This window comes from Magnolia sinica, chromosome 14, assembly GCF_029962835.1.
Source record: "Magnolia sinica isolate HGM2019 chromosome 14, MsV1, whole genome shotgun sequence".
Taxonomy (NCBI): domain Eukaryota; kingdom Viridiplantae; phylum Streptophyta; class Magnoliopsida; order Magnoliales; family Magnoliaceae; genus Magnolia; species Magnolia sinica.
The window spans coordinates 78,790,477-78,807,174 of NC_080586.1; the positions used below are offsets into that span (position 1 = coordinate 78,790,477).

The window sequence follows — 16,698 nt, forward strand, 5'->3', positions numbered from 1 at the left end:
TGTGAGACCAGTGGCAGGAGAAAGGGACAAGATGGTATGAACCAAAGAAAAGTCTAGGTGATTCTTTATGAAGTTATGTATAGAGTACTCAGTGGGTCTTTATTGGGAAGTCAACTCAGTACTATTGTGATGAGGACATCACGTCACGCACACCCTTACATATGTATCAGAGGAGGAGGCGGGCTACACCACTTTCCCTGTGGCTAGGCGAGTACCTGTGATTGTTTTGAAGGCCCCATATGCATGTGCGAGCATCTGGAAGACCCCACACTGGGAAGATGCACATGGGCTGCTTTACGGAGTGATTCAGACCGTTGGATTGAAGGGACGCGACGATCGGACCATTGGATCGCATGGATCACATGATCGGGCCATTGATCGTTGATTGTTCACGTCATATTTTAGGATTTAGTTTTTGATTATTTTATATTTGGACACATTATGAGTGTTTTAGTTGATTTTATTTAGACTATGGCTATTTTCGTTAAAGCTCACAAGACGGGGATTTTTGTAAATTTTGAAACTTCTTGGATCTATAAAAATAGGAGGGCATATGACCTCTCCCTTATTGAATTTCGTGATAAATTTTTTTTTTTTAAAAAAAGAGAAAAACTCTTGCTTTCTTTTCCCATCTTCATGCGATTTGAAGATACTTCCATGCGATTTGGAAGGAAGATTGGTGCGAGGCTAATCTTCATCAACGGAGGTGCGAGGTTTCCATTTATACCCACACCATCTTCTCTTTTCTTCCCCGTCTAGGTATTTTCTTCAGATTCTTAATTCTCTCATCCAAAATCTTTGTCTTCTCTCAAACCCAACTTTTCCATACCCATCCACAATCCAAACCCTAATCGACCTAAACCCATCCTCCCATGCCACATGTGTGACCATACGACCACACGTGTGAAACCCACCTGCGCCTTTTGGTTTCCCACCATCATTATATCAAAACCCCTTTCTTCTATCCCCGAAACTCTAACCCTAAACCTAAATTTCCTAAATTTCATACTTTCCCAAATTACCAAAACCCTAATTTTCACCCTAGGTTGTATTAGGTTTCCTATTTTGAAATAGACTATATCTTATGCTAATTAGATGTCCCTAAATCCATTAAATCCTAGTTTCTTTTTATTTTAATGATCTTGAGTTACGATGTTGGTAGCTTACGCTAGGATTATGCATAGTTTTCTTTTGATTTTCATGATATTTGTGATGATTATAGCGATGTTTGTGTGTTTTTTATTAAATATCTTAATTCAGTTATTTGATCTCACATGTTACTCAGTTCATGCATCGGTCCTGCATCATATTGCTTTGGTGTGGCATTATGGTGCCCCTTCTAAGGTTGCAGTTTTGACGTAGCTAGTGGGAAGGAATAAGTTGCCAATGGTTGACAATCTTCTCAAGAGAAAGATGGTGCTCTAGAATGTTTGTGTAATTTGCATGCATAGTGACGAGTCTGTTGTTCATATCTGCATTCATTGCCCATTTTCCAAGGGATTTAGGGATCACTCCGTTGGCATCGGTCATGCCGGGTTCAGTATAGAGTTTTCAATTGGCTTGGCATGGAGAGGTGTGGGTAAGGTTGCAAGTGTGGAGATTGGCGGTGTTGGTTGAAATGTAGTCCTTCGGGGGGTGAGCAGTGGTGTTTAATAGGGCTAAATTGAATCTAATGGATTGGCTTGTAATTGCAAATGTAATAGGCGGGAGTTATGAATAAGTTATAATTTTTTAGGCTTTGGACTTTTTGAAATAAAGTCTTCACTTCTTTTAAAAAAAACATGGATGGAGGTAGTAAGAAAAGACTTGATAACCTATGGTCTAACTGAAGGTCTAGTCCTTTGATAGAGTGGAATGCATAACACGTTTCATATAACTGACCCCAATTAATTGCGAAGGAAGGAAAGATCAATGTCTGGGCGGATATTGGAGGTGTTTAATCGGGCTAAATTGAATCTAATGGATTGGGCTATAGTTGCAAATGTAATAGGCGGGAGTTATTCGTTTCTTATTTTATGGTCTAAGTTATAATTTTTTAGCCTTTGGCCTTTTTGTAATAAACTCTTCACTTCTTTTTTAAAAAAAAAACATGGATGGAGGTAACAAGAAAAGACTTCACCTATGGTCTAATTGAAGTTCTAGTCCTTTGATAGAGCGGAATGCAAAACATGATTCATGTAGCCGACCCCAATTAATTGGGATAATTATTAGATGACGATGATGATTCATTTGAGGGAATTTAGAAGTAGCTCCAATATGTAATAAGAGGAGGGATAGTAGACTTAGATGGTTTGGCCATGTGCAGCTGAGACCAAGAGCTACACCGGTTAGAGAGAGTGGATTGGTTCAAGTTGAAGGCTCCAAAAGGGCAAGGGAAAGGCCCAAAAGGACGTGGGGGAGGTAGTAAGAAAAGAGTTGGTGACCAATGGTTTAATTAAGGATATGGTCCTTGGTAGGGTGGAATGGTGGAAGTGGAATATGAATTGTGTAGGTGACCTCAATTAGTTTGGATAAGGCTTAGATGATGTTGATGATGATTGTAGATAAAACATATCATGACAATCACATTGATAAGACAATCATAACCATTTGATTACACCTTTTGAATTTGAACTTCTGATCATTAGATGCCTAACAACAATTTTTAGGCACTAATTACATGATTAGGATCATCCAGATAGTGTCACTTTTTGGCTATGCTCTGTCCAGAGCCCTACTATTTGGACACTTAGGAGTTGGGATTGACTCACACGTATGGCATATGTACAATACATGGTTGCCACCATTTCATGAGTGGTGGTGAACACACATATGAGTCTAATCCTTCATTTTTAGCCAGATCATCACATTTCCCAAACAAATGCATATCATGTCCATATTTACACATACTAAAGACCAGAAGTTACCATATACCCATGACTGTATGAAATTTTAGATCTTGTAATTTGCACTTGGATTTTTATCACATCTCTTATTGCAAATTATGTTGACTGGTAAACTATAAAGTATCCTTCTCCAACATGCTAACCATGATGTCTTTTTTCTTTTCTTTTTTTTTTGTTAGCTTGTTAATACACACCCAATTGTTAGTACACCCCATTGTTAGCCACACCCCACTTGGGAATCGATACCAAGACCTCAGTGTGGAAACGAGGTTATCTTCACTTAGTCTACCACTTGAGCAATGGATCGGTGTGTAACCATGATGTCCTCAGTTTCTAGGTTTTATCAATTTTCTTTAATAAAAGGAATGAAACAAAAAAGGAATTTCCATAAAATATTTTTATTATAGATCTATTCCCTCTGTAAGTATGCAAATCAATATTGCTACTAGTTGTAAGTACATTCGACTCCTTCGTACTTAATGCTATTTTTAATTCTGTAGTCCTCTCTCTTTTCCTTTCACCCCTTTGTAATAATCAAAGAGAGCAGGGCAGCTAGTTTCCTGTTCTGGGACTGATCAACTGAATTACATATTTGGATGTTGATGGAATTTGCTTGTGACAACAATCCCATTTTTGCATTTTCAGTTTATGTTTGTTCATCTTTATCCTAGAGCAAATCAAGTTACGATCAAGTCCATCAATGATGCAGGACAATTAACCACTTGCTTGTGGCGAATTAATCCTTTAATTTCACAGCCCAAGCCCCACATCTCATGGGTTAGGACCTTGGCCGACCCCCCTCGTGGGCCCCAAATCACATGGGTACCGCCTCACACGAACCACCCGCCCCGAGTGTGTCCTTGCATCCCACAGGCTACCCCACTCGAGCTCGGTGTGAAATGCGCATTAATCACCCCTGATGAGGAGTCTCGAACACGAGACCTCCCCCGTGGGCTCTGCCCACCCCGAGTGTGCCCTTGCATCCCACAGGCTACCCCACTCGAGTCCGGTGTGAAATGTGCATTAATCACCCCTGGTGAGGAGCCTCGAACATGAGACTTCCTCTTGGGCCCCGCCCATCCCGAGTGTGCCCTTGCATCCCATAGGCAACCCCACTCGAGCCTGATGTGAAAATGCCCCCGCATTAATCACCCCTGGTGGAGAATCTCGAACACGAGACCTCCCGCTCTGATACCAATTTGATGCAGGACAATTAATCACTTGCTGTAATAGCTCGAACTGTTAGAGCATGATGAATTAATTTCTTTATTTCATAGCTCAGGCCCCACATCTCATGGGGTTAGGACCTCGGCCGAACCCCCCTCGTGGGCCCCAAATCACATGGGTACCGCCTCACATGAACCACCCACCCCGAGTGTGTCCTTGCATCCCATAGGCTACCCCACTCGAGCCTAGTGTGAAATGCGCATTAATTAACCCTGGTGAGGAGTCTCGAACACGAGACTTCCCCCGTGGGCCCCGCCCACCCTGAGCGTGCCCCTGCATCCCACAGGCAACCCCACTCAAGCCTGGTGTGAAAATGCCCTTGCATTAATCAAATAGTATCCAATCTTGCCATCTTTCCTCGTGAACCCCCACATTCTCCTGCTAGAGCACTTGGGCTTCTATTGAAGTTGTTAAACAGAGGGACATCTTTATTCTACCAGAGCTATTGCTTTCATGTCACTAGTCATAAAAAAGTTGGTAAAGTTGAAACCTGGCAAGCCCAGCCTTTACTCAGATGCTAGAACCAATTAACCGCACATGGCATACATGCAAGCTAGGGACTTCCCAAATCATTGCCCCATTGTGGAAGGAGCCTATTCCGAAAATCATGCTGTTTAGATGATCCAAACCATCCAATTAGTTAAATCAAATGGATGGTTAAAATGAATATGGTCAACAGTCCAAGTTTAATGGCAGAATGAAATGGCTAAAATATTGTTACGGTGTGATATGAGGCATGATCCATCTGCTATGACAATTTGGAAGGTCCAAATCAGCATGCATGTATACCATGAGTATAGTGGATGGGTTGTGGCACATTAGTGGGATCCATCTGACCTGATAGCATCTTGACCCTAAAATTATAGTTCTTTAACTCTCTTGGGTTGGAAGTGCATGCCCTTTTACCATTTCCTTATATATTTAAATATTGCAACTTCTTTTGGGTGCTAGAATTAGAAATGAATGCATTGGAGGTTATTTAGGAGCAGCGCCAATAGTTAACAGGATCATGGAAAATAGACTTGATGGTTTGGTCATGTCATGTGTAATGGAGATCAAGAATTGCACCGGTTAGGAGTACAAGTTTGTACAAACAAGTTGAAGGCTCTATAAGGGCAAGGGGGAATGGCAGAAAAAGATTCATGTAGCCAACCCCAATTAGTTGGGGTAGGGCTTATATAACGATGATGATGATTGCAACTTTTATTTCATGCTCAATTTGGATGTTCTGATGTTTTATTTGTTTGTTATTGAGTTCTCTGTTTGTTTTGAGCAGCCCAGAAGCATGTGCTGCAATCTTGTGGAAGACTTCCCAAGCAGCACCTAAGGTATTTAAACCATTTCACTTTGCAGTCTCCCTAGAATGAGTGTTTCTTTGTTACTCCTAAATGTTGCGGTACCTTGTTTTTTAGGCAGCCGAGAAACTAAAGATAACAGCAGTAGAACTATGCAAACTCAAAGTTGCAGATGGAATAATTCCGGTAAATTCTTTGACTTTTTGGTTACTTTCTCATGCAAAATGTTGTTTTTAGCTTGTGAGATATGTTTGTGGTAGGTTATGAACTCTCCTGCAAAAAGTTTAATGGGTTTGAATTCCACTTTAGGCATGGGTGATACAAAAGGGGTTTGGACTGGTGAGGTCAAGATCATCGGCCTGTGTGTGTAGTGGGCTTCAACCTGAAATAGAGTTCCATCTGATGTAGTGTCGCTGTTCAACATGGGAAGATTGTGGAGACTATTGTTCCACAAGATAAACCCTCTGATATGCCAGAAGATTTGACTTTGTCTGCTTCTTGAATATCGACAAAGAGAAGAAAGCTGCGGAGATGCTGGATGGCCAGAAGGTAGGGTTGCAAAACATAGGAAGAATAAAAGTAAAAAAGTTAGTCTAGGAAAGTGGGATTCAACCCGAAGTTGTTGAGGTTTGGGAAGAGAGGAGAAAGATGGAAGAGACGAGGAGAAAGAACAATCAGTTGGATGGCGTGAAGTTGCCCTGGTGTGCTGATGCTTCACTTCCTTTCAGAGAGATCTGTAGAGAAATGGCTAGTTCTGGAGGCTAGGGGGTGTGGAAAAAAATTATGGAGGGGAAGACACTTGTGGTGGTGGGCAATGTTTTAAATATCAAAGATATTGGCCGATATATCCCACAATATATCTTGTATCCCATCTATGTGATATGAAACACATAGGTGGTGCTGATATATCCCACAAATTCGATCCAGTGAGCATTTTCAATTTCTGATCCCTTTTTTGTTGAAATTATATTAAATCAGTGTCAAATGGTTACAAATCTTTGGTTTTTCATATTTTGCATGAAAAATCATGGAATTAGAGCTTTGATTTCGATATCCATTCGTTCTTCGTGTTCTCCATGTTTTTGTCAAAAATTTTCTTCAATCAGTTGTCAATGGAGACTAATTTCGAAGTATTTAGGGGTATTTAATGAAATTATCATCACATACACTAATTTCAAAATTTGAGTGTAGGTTGTCCGATTTCGGAAAAAAATAAAAAATTTCCCAGTTTCTCCCAAATTGCTTGCAATGTTGCACTCCAAACATGAAATCAAGCATGTATGAGGGCTGATGACTGATGTACTGATATGCTAAGTACTTGTCAATTTTCAGAAAATAAAAAATATTTTTAAATTAAAAATTAATAAAATATTATTTTTCTTCGAAATGTCCCTTCAACCAACTATCAATTGATACTAATTTCAAAGTATTTAGGAGTGTTTGATGAGATGATCATCACATACACTCTAAATGTTATGTATTCAATTTGAATATAGTTGCATTAGTTCAGTCAGACATCACATAGCTCAGGATCCTATACAAAGGAAACCTATTATGCACACTTCTTTTTTGAAATGTTATGATTTAAAAGTGTGTATTAATGTCTTTTTTAACAATTCATGAAGTTTCATTGAAAAGTTCAACAATTTTCCTAGTGATTCCCCATGTTTCCCAAAAAGTGCGATTAATTACCCGATACAAACTATATATCCTGTGCGATAACCGATATGTATTTGTATCCCAAGGATGCGATACATAATGCGATACTGATATTTCGAACACTGGTGGTGGGTTCCTTGCCGCAATCAGTCGTGTCTGTTGAAGGGGTGCATCATCAGGAAGGTTAACTTCAAGAAAGTGACAATGGAGCTGCAAACATGGGCAAATATAAAGTGGATTTCAGTGTTGCCGGTGGGGGTTAAAAAGTGGAAGAATTGAATGAGACAAAATCTGGCAGTGCATGAGAAGGGATTCCAGTGGTAATTTTGGGATCAGTTGACTCACAATTTGATGGATCTAGAGCCTTGGGCTTGGGTACCAATTTGAAAGGATAGAGAAAGTCCATCAGAGTCGAAGAAAGCCGTTGATGTAAAGATACATCTTGATTTAACATGGCTCTAGCTTGATCCCGTTTTCAGTGGTTCTTCTCAGCCTATGATGCCCCATTTAAAGAGATCCATGAGCCAAATGGTCAGGAGATCTACTCCGTGGTTATTATCATGTGGTGTTAAATCGAGGGATCAATAATGGCTGCTCAGAGGAGAAATGGTTCAATAATGCCCATTCACAGTGGGATCCATTGAGAAATGAATTCCTCGTCAATGGCTTTTTTTTTTTCTTCGGAAAAGTGGGAGTGTACCACCTGAAATTTATATGTATGGATAAAGAGTTGTGAAGGGAGAGGAAATAACCAATGTTCCATGCTCAAAACAAATAAAACTGAGACAAATGATGCCAAACAAACAACTCAAAATGCAATTAACTCAACCACCATCTTCAATGGCTTTTTATTGCATTATTTCCATAAAAAAGTTGGACTAGTTCATCGTCATCTTCTTGCTACTGGAAGATGTGAGAGTGCTCAATGAAAGTTGGGCCCACCCTGGTCTGGTGGAGTTTCTTTCGTGCTAAAATGAGGGGTTTGGATCCTCCATACAATCATCTCCGTTTCAGTTTTGGGGGTGCCGCTTCATGTGTTGTATGCGGATCATTTTGTATCCATGGGTTTGTGTCAAGAGACAGAAATGGACATGAAAATCTTTGAGCTGGAGGTGTGGAGATTTCAAATCCTCTTTGACAAGATTGCGAGCCCTGATTTGGTGGTGACGCCAATTGTTGAAGGCAGGGCCTCCGTTTGAGACGAAGGGAGTTGACACAACCAAATCGAAAAAGCAAACATTGATTTAGATACACACCATTTTCTTGAGTATCAAACCATTAAATTTCTTCATGGAAGCAATGAAAAGGTAAAAATAAGGATTTTAGATTAATATCCAACAACCTACCAGCCACTATGCTAGTAATCACAATCAAACCCGTCTTCTTCTACCAGTGCAACACATGCCAAGGGGAAAGCACATGCTTAGCCCAAGAAAAATATCTTCTTAAAAAAAAATAAATTCTATCATAACTTTTTAGAAAGAGTCTTTACATGATGTATAATCTTTCTTATAGCAAGTGAAATCCCTAATATAACCCTAACCATCTATTTCACTAAAATACCCTTGAATTCCGTCGCATCCCTATAGGGTCTGTAAATTGGCCATAACTCAAATGGCATCGGAATCGCAAGATCACATCCTAGAATTTCATTTTAAGACTTCCTCCTTTCCTACTTGAGGTGCATATGCAGTAATGATGTTAATTTTCCCTCTCCTAATATGGTTTAATTGACATAAACCTATCACTCATTCTCTTAACCTCACCATTTAACCTTCAATTCTTCGTCTAGACCTATTCCTACCCAATTCCTAATGTTATCCTTTTCCGTAGACGTCAACTAGCCTTTGCCAATCTCTTTTGCTTTGCTCCTTCCACTTCATCTCTTGTAGCTTGCTATATTAATCCTTCTTGCATTGTATCCACCAATTATGTGCTCTCGCTGATAAAGTCCTCACTTTTCAAGTGGTGAGGCAAATTTCCCTTGTCTAGACTTTGCTTCTTTACCCACATAGTAGCACCTCTTGCGGTAACCTCTTCAGTGGCAACATAGATTTTATTTTCTTCTTTTAATGAAGTTTATTTATACTCCAAAAGAAGAAGAAGAAGAAGAAGAACATTTATTCATCAAAAAGAAATCTACAGTATAGTTGATCTAGTGTAGCTAAGGTACTGTTGAGCAGTAGTAGCTACATGTGCTTTTATGGTGGGACCTGAATACATGATGTTCGAACACCTCATTCCCATTTCTTTTTCCCCTTAACAAGAAATCTTTTCAATGTTTGAGAGTTTACCATGTATTGCTGTGACTGCCACTATAGCTCTTCCACACTTTTGCTGCAAGTGGGTTGGCCCACAACTATCGATTGAAAGATATGTAACTTGGACACTGACACATGTCAGTATTGGACACAGATATGAGGTGTTGGACAAAGTGGCTTTTAAACATCAGATTCACTGACATATTCATACAGATATTCAAAATTATGACTATAATAATTTAGTAATAAAGTTTAATGATTTTTCATAGGTATTCAATAATTACAAAGCACCAGCACATGACTTTGATGATGTTGGTTATATGTAAAAGTTCAATAAATCATCATCGTTATCATGGCCCATTCACAACCATTTGGGTCAGCTTTTTTAAGCTTGTTTCTGTAGAAATTCCTTTCTGACCTATTTTTATTAAGGGAAGAAGGTGTTCGTAGTCAAAGTCCTTTAGGTTTTCATCTTGTCCTCATTTCAGGCCAGTCAACCCTAATCAGAGTTCCCTTTCTGGGATTGGTTCCTGCTTTTCTCATCACATGACTGAACCATTTCAGTTGGGTCTTCATCATTTTATCTCCAATGGTGACTTCTCCCAGGTTGCTTTGAATGACCTCATTGTTAATTCTATCCTTCCTAGTCCTCCCAAGCCCATCTCCACATTCTTATCTTCGCTACATTTGTCTTCTGTTCATGTTGATTCTTAATCAGCCCTACACTTTGTCCCATATAACATAGCCATTCTCATAGCTGTCTCATAAAAATTCAATAAATAAAAAATATTTATATGTAAAAAGGTATACCAAAGATTAAAGGAAAACATAAAACAATTAGTTTTCTATATGTGACGTTCAGGAGTGTCTGGCACGCAAATACAGGAATGCTTTGACATGACACAATTCTGAAAGTTGTGTCCTTGTTTCATAAATCGAAGGTAATTTCTATCTTTTTAGGGGCATATTTGCAACAGAGGAAATTTCTGAACCCACTCGTCAGAAAATGTACAATTTGCTTAGTGTCGGTTTTTGTACAGTTGGGTTCATGTTCTGTGATCTAAACCATTCATCCACTTGGCATCAAAGTGGTTGGATAATGCTGCTTTATCTCCAACATTGGTTGATCCTATCCTTTTGATTTTTGTCCATTTTTGTTGAATGGGAGCAATTGCTGTAGTTCTTCTCTTAATTGTCTATTTGTAGGCCACCAAGCTTGGGATCTTTCAATTTGGAAGATTTGTGTCATCCCTCACAGATAGTGTTCCGTCAGATTGATGGTTTAAATCATTGTTATCATCCGCATGTACAAATTCCCATGCATCGGAGCAGCACTTGACAATTCCTCTTTGCTGCTTGCTAAGTTTTTTCTGTTTTGACACTACTATTTTGTTGCTTGATTTACTTCTCCCAGTTCATGCAATGCTGCTGCTATGCCTATCAACTTTCTGCTATAAGGTTTCGTTTTGTAAATTATGTTTGTGCATATTAACCGTAGCACTTATTTAACTAACAGATGTATGCTTGATTTTGCTTTAATCTCAATTGGGGAAATGTCCAATGTATGATTGAGCATTTGCTTGTCTGAAAATTTTGTGTTTGGCCAACCTTTTGGTTGTCCGAGTCGTTCATATGGTGGGCCCCATAGTGGACAAAGATACTCCAAAAGTCTCCCGTTAGGTGATCTTAACTGTCCAACTGGGGCCTGCTAAATCACCATTTTCATCAGATGGCTAGGATCTTTCAGCAGTGGAGAAATGAGGGCATGAACCTTCCCATGATGAGCTCACCAGATCAGTGGCTTAGACCAAGGGAAGTGGGTGCCACCTGTAACTTTACTTTGTTGACAAAAATAATGCCATTTCTTTGATTGAGCATCTTGTATGGCTGTTATATATATATATATATATATATATATATATATATATATATATATATATATATAAACTTCTTTTCTTATGCTTCTGTTTGCTGGAGTTCTTCTGATTTGTGATTAATAATTGATGCCTTTTTTATTATTCTTAAATTCTATTTCCACCTTATATAGGAACCTCTCGGAGGTGCACATACCGATCCATCCTGGGCATCCCAACAAATAAAGCTTGTAGTAACGAAGGCAATGGATGTAAGCATATTTTCTTCACCATAAACTTTCTGTTTTCCTTTGTCGCTGTTTCTCTTGTGTGGGTTTGGAGAACAAACTTAGCAGCTTTTGGAAGTGCTATTGACACCCACCACCATTGCTACTTCCCATCATATGCTATTACAAAGTTGTAGTAATGCCTAACCACAACTGGAAAAGAATGGGTGTACTTAAGAGTCAGGGTTTGTGTCAATATCCATTCCCAATTTTAAACCTTCCAATTTCTCAACAAATTAACAGGTTAAGGATAAGGATGGACCTAAATATTCCTGATTGAACTGAAGTTCCCTGTAATAATCACACTACCCTTATCGTAAATATATGGCCTTCTCTTTTGAGATAGGATCCTCAACCCGATGATGTGCAGAATATAATTGGCTTTTCAGTTTTTGTTGCTTTTTGAGAGCCACAAAAAGTTTTGAATTGTAATTATCAAGTATTTTAAAAATATATAATAAAAAAAAAAAGCGCAAAAGCAACAGATATTAAGCATGATATACATAAGAGAGAGCAACTATAATAATAGATCCGCCAGCCTACTGAAGAACCAATGTTCTCGAAATTCAAAAGGTGAAAGTAATATGAATAGTATAATGAGGATAGTAATTTGTGATCTAACTCTAACTATCAACCAACTCAGTACTTGATTAACTCTACCTAACCATTGGTTAATCCAACTCCATTTGGTAACAAGTAGTAACCAAAAAACAGCCAGCAATTGCTAGATCAATTGTAACTGTCTACTGTTGGGGCCCACATGATTACATGATTTACATCAAGGCCAAATCTCATCAAAACCATGTACCCTGCTAATAACTCGTTCATAAATCCTCAATTATTGCAAGATCATGGTTTCATCAGGAAAGTAACTAGAATGGCTGTCCAATGCTTCTACCAATTTCGCTGCATTTCGACATCAATTGAATACCAAAAGTGGGCTAACAGTGAAGTGTGAACTGACAATGGGGTGTACTAACAAGCTAACAAAAAAAAAAAAAGAATACCAAAAGTGGGCTATTTTTTGGATAATGAAAATTAGCTTGGTTGCTGGATGTTAAGATCTAGTAACTCTTTTCCCAACATCCATTTGCTGTTGCTTCAGCTTGGAAGACCTCTTACAGTGTAATGCTTTTAAGTTTTTGCAAGTGGAGTACATGTTCATTGATCTAGACCATTGATCTGTGGACAGACCATGCCCCAAAAATCTCGTTGATAGGATGATCCAACCTCTCAACTTGTGGCCTGCAAATGGATGGTCAAGAAATGCTACGATCCATATTCAACTCAAAATAACCCAAGATTGATTGATAAAATCTTCCAACCCAGGAGAATTCTGTGGCATGGCCATCCACAGCAGATCACATAGACTAATGTACTAGATTACTGAAGCATGGAACTGACCCATACAAACTAAAACTCTAGTATACAGCACATATCATCAGCTCCAGGAGACCCATAATTCCTCGTTTCCTTTTTACATTATTTTTATGTATTTATGTGGTCTGGTAAATATAAAAAATCCAGTTTTGGAGTTATTTGAAAATTTAGGTACAGATGGTATTTTTTTGAGACTAGCAAACATATTATTGATTTATGAAGGATAAAAGATCTTATTGAACAGAATACTTTGTGATTTGCCCTTGAGTTTGTTCCACAATGACCCAAAACGTCTGGAAAGAGTCATAAGTCTTTCCTGATACAAAAATAAAATAAAAATAAATCCAAACCAAAAACCTATTCTCCACTACACATTCTCAACAATTTGTGGATGCTTCCGATGAAAATTGGAAATTGGAAATTGATTCCTTCATGGCAATGGGAAATGCTAAGATGATTCATGTGCAGATAGATTGAAGGGGCGATTTGTGGCACACTTTCAAGATACTAGGTTATTAATCAAGTGGTTTCCACCATGACATGCCATGGAACAAGGTAAGGTCACTTCAGTCATCAGGTGGATCACACCTATACCGTTGATGAGTGGTCTGCCTTACTTTTATGCCAAGGCATAATCATTGTGGTCCTGAGCTGGTGAGCATCCAGGATATGTCACACTTGTACCAGGTTGACATGTAGCCACAAATCACCTGTTCAATCTTTTCTCATGCAAATCACATTTCTTCATGACAGTTCAATACAATATTGTGGAATCCGGATTTTCATACCCAAACTAACTATTGTTCATGCTTTCTTGCTCTATCTGACTTGAAAAATTCCCATTCATTGATGCATAAAATGATATCTTCATCCTTATCAGGAACTGGCTGAGATGGATACTGATAAGTTGCTCCAGCACCGTAATCACAAGTTCCGAATCCTCGGAGGGTTTCAGGAAGGCATCCCAGCGGACCCTGAGAAGAAACGTAGGATGAAGGCATCGGATGTTGCTGCCAGGTCATCAGCATCAACTGTCAGCATTGAGGCAGAGATCGAGAACCTCAAGAAGAAGGTCCAAGAAGCAAAGGGGCCATCATCAGGGCCAATCATCTCTGACAAAGCTATCGAGAAACTTCAGCAGGAAGTCGACCAGGAGATCACTAACGCTTTCATTTCCATGGGCCTGCAAGAGAAGCTAGAATCTCTGAAACTGGAGCTGTCCAAGTCATCTTCTAATCGGCCTGATCAGCCCCTTAATCCTGGGTTAAAGGAAAAGGTTGATAAGCTAATGCTGGACTTCAAGAACCGGTTATCTCAACCGGGGACCCACCTCAGGTTAAAGCAAAAGCTTGAGACTCTGACCTTGGTTAATAGGCTCATTGATCAGAAAGCAAAAGGTGAGAAATTGAAGGAGGAGGTAAATCAGAAGCTCCAAAAGGAGGTGAAGCAGAAGATGGAGATATTGAAGAGGGTGCGAGAGAGAGTGGCAAATGGAGAGCCTTTGGATGAGGATCAGAAGGCAGAGGTTGTGCAGGCAAAGGCAGAATTAAAGAAGGCTCTGGAGTCTGCTAATCTGAAGGTTGTGGGTTCTGGGAAAAAGGTGGCGGCAACGTCACCGCCAGATATGGCAGACAAGATAGCAGAGGTAGAGAAAGAAATTGAGAGGGAGATTGAGAGGGCCATTGACTCAACTGGGTTGAGAAGCAAAATAGAGGAGCTGAAGCGAGAGATTGGGAAGGGTTCGAGTGGGGAGAGGGTCGGAAAATTGGAAGAGGAAATTAAAGAGGGGATTGTGGCGGTAATGGATTTGAAGGCATTAAAGGAGAAGGTGGAGACTGGTCTAACATTAGAGGCAATCGGAGCAGATGGGAGTTCGGGGGCGGATAATGGTAGGGGGTGAATTAGAAGTTTTGTAGTGGAAAGTTATAATGTTTTAGATGTTTTTGGAGTTTACTTTTTCTCTCTTCTTTTTTTCCGAGGAATTTATAGGATCCTGTTCATCTGCAAATGCATACTCTGCTGATATGCAGGATTTGGTCCATGTGGGCCATGGTTTGGTGATCCAAGCTGTTGCGATGTGATGGGTCTAGCCTATGGTTGGAAGATCTCAAACCCCTTTGATATCATAGCCTACATAATGATGGTTAAGAATAATAGAGGTTTGCTTCTCCACACTTCATGACACCTTTACAGGCACACCAAATGACAACCTAGCAAATGTAGGACATCTAAGCCGTGCATGAGGTGGCCATCTAATCCGTGTATAAGGAGGTGGCACAAAATATCAGGCTGGACAACTCATTAGGTAGGTCATTATCAGTTAAAAAGCAAACTTGCCAGTGTTCTTTGTACACACCCTTTTTCCACCTGCCTGTTGAGATGCATGCCTGAATTTTGCACCAGGGCCATCCTCACAGTGAGTCCTCAGCATGCCATTTTTCCTGTTTATCCACTTGGTGAGATGCAAGCCTGATTTTTGCACAAGGTCTTCCTCACCGTGAGGCCCAGCTTTTGCACGGCTTAGGTGTCCTGTCCACATGCCAGTTTTCCTTGTGTGTTGCGTCTGAAGGCATATGGGGAAATCAAGGTGAATCTCCCATCAATGGACAGCAGCTTATCAACTTAGTGGTTTGGATCGCTGAACCAAGGGCCTTCATGACAGTATCTCTGCTCACACAGCAAACGACACTTTTAGTGATGTGCAGAATTATAATCTCTTCTTCTTCGTTTTTCTTTTGTGCCTATTTATTGCATTCTTTTTTTTTTTTTTCCTCTTATTTATTTATTTATTTATTTTTATTTTGTGATTAGAGACATTAATATCTGGAATGTATGAAAATTTGTGTTAGAAATGGGCTTGAGACTAGAAAACCTGCAATTTTTTAAAATATATATTTTTAGCACTGGTCGGACATTTTCCTTCTCCAATTATAGACGACACTATGAAAAAGGAGGATGCAGAACACAGTAGCAGAATTTTGTAGTTGGTGGACCATTGCAAATGTTTCATTTTTATCCATCCAAACCAATCCGGTCGTTGGATTATAAAATAGGCGTAATCTCACAAGACTTCCAAACTCGGAACCGTATTTTGTTATTTTTGGCTCACAGTACATATAAACCGGGAACCATAGTTTGGACAGTTTAATTTCACTTGCATGCCACGCAAGCAATTTCTTGGTGCCTGCATATCATCCATCACACTACGCCAGAGCATCAAAGTTTCTCCTCAATGCTAGATCCGAGCTTTCCATCTGGTTTGGAATAATGTTCAGATCTGTTTCCAAAATCAGAAGGTTTTACCGCTCAGGTGACCCACAATGTATAAACTGAAGAGTAAAAAAAATTCCATCTGTTTTGGAAGTCTGTGGGCCACCGGAGGTTTGAAATGACCGGATTTTTCAGCCAGAATAGTACAGACCACCCGATGAAAAAGCTCAGATATCACACACCCATCGGAATTTGGCACGTGTCACTGCATGTGGATGTGTGGAATTAGCAAACCTCTACATCCATGGAATCAAAGCACACTTTGAATACAACGCATTCTCATCAATCCTTACTAAAATTACATAGAAGCACCTATTTAATCAAATCAAGAATATGTGAATACCCAAATTCATCTATTCCAGCAATGACAATGTTGATTTGAATTCTTGTGAAACAAATTCATTATAAGCCAACAGCTAATAATTTTCAAAATATAAAAATAAAAACTTACAGAAAACGAAAGCTAATCAAAGTGGAGAAAAACTACCGATCTCGATAAATCGTAGCACCATTTTACATGTTACAAAAGCACTCCGAAGGATCTTTGGGCAGCGGGCATCATTTACATAAACATTTCTCAA

At 39.4% G+C, this 16,698-nt stretch overlaps 1 protein-coding gene across 1 annotated transcript in view; it reads left to right on the plus strand.

The window, feature by feature from the left end:
* The window catches only part of LOC131224653 (acetyl-coenzyme A carboxylase carboxyl transferase subunit alpha, chloroplastic-like), a 29,152-nt gene extending 13,575 nt beyond the window's left edge, over positions 1–15,577 (plus strand). The window contains exons 8-11 of the mRNA XM_058219927.1: positions 5,389–5,440; positions 5,525–5,593; positions 11,375–11,452; positions 13,728–15,577. Coding sequence (XP_058075910.1) covers positions 5,389–5,440; positions 5,525–5,593; positions 11,375–11,452; positions 13,728–14,747 — 1,219 coding nt within the window. The 3' untranslated portion in view covers positions 14,748–15,577. The remainder of the gene's footprint in view (positions 1–5,388; positions 5,441–5,524; positions 5,594–11,374; positions 11,453–13,727) is intronic.
* The last annotated feature ends 1,121 nt before the right edge of the window (positions 15,578–16,698 follow it).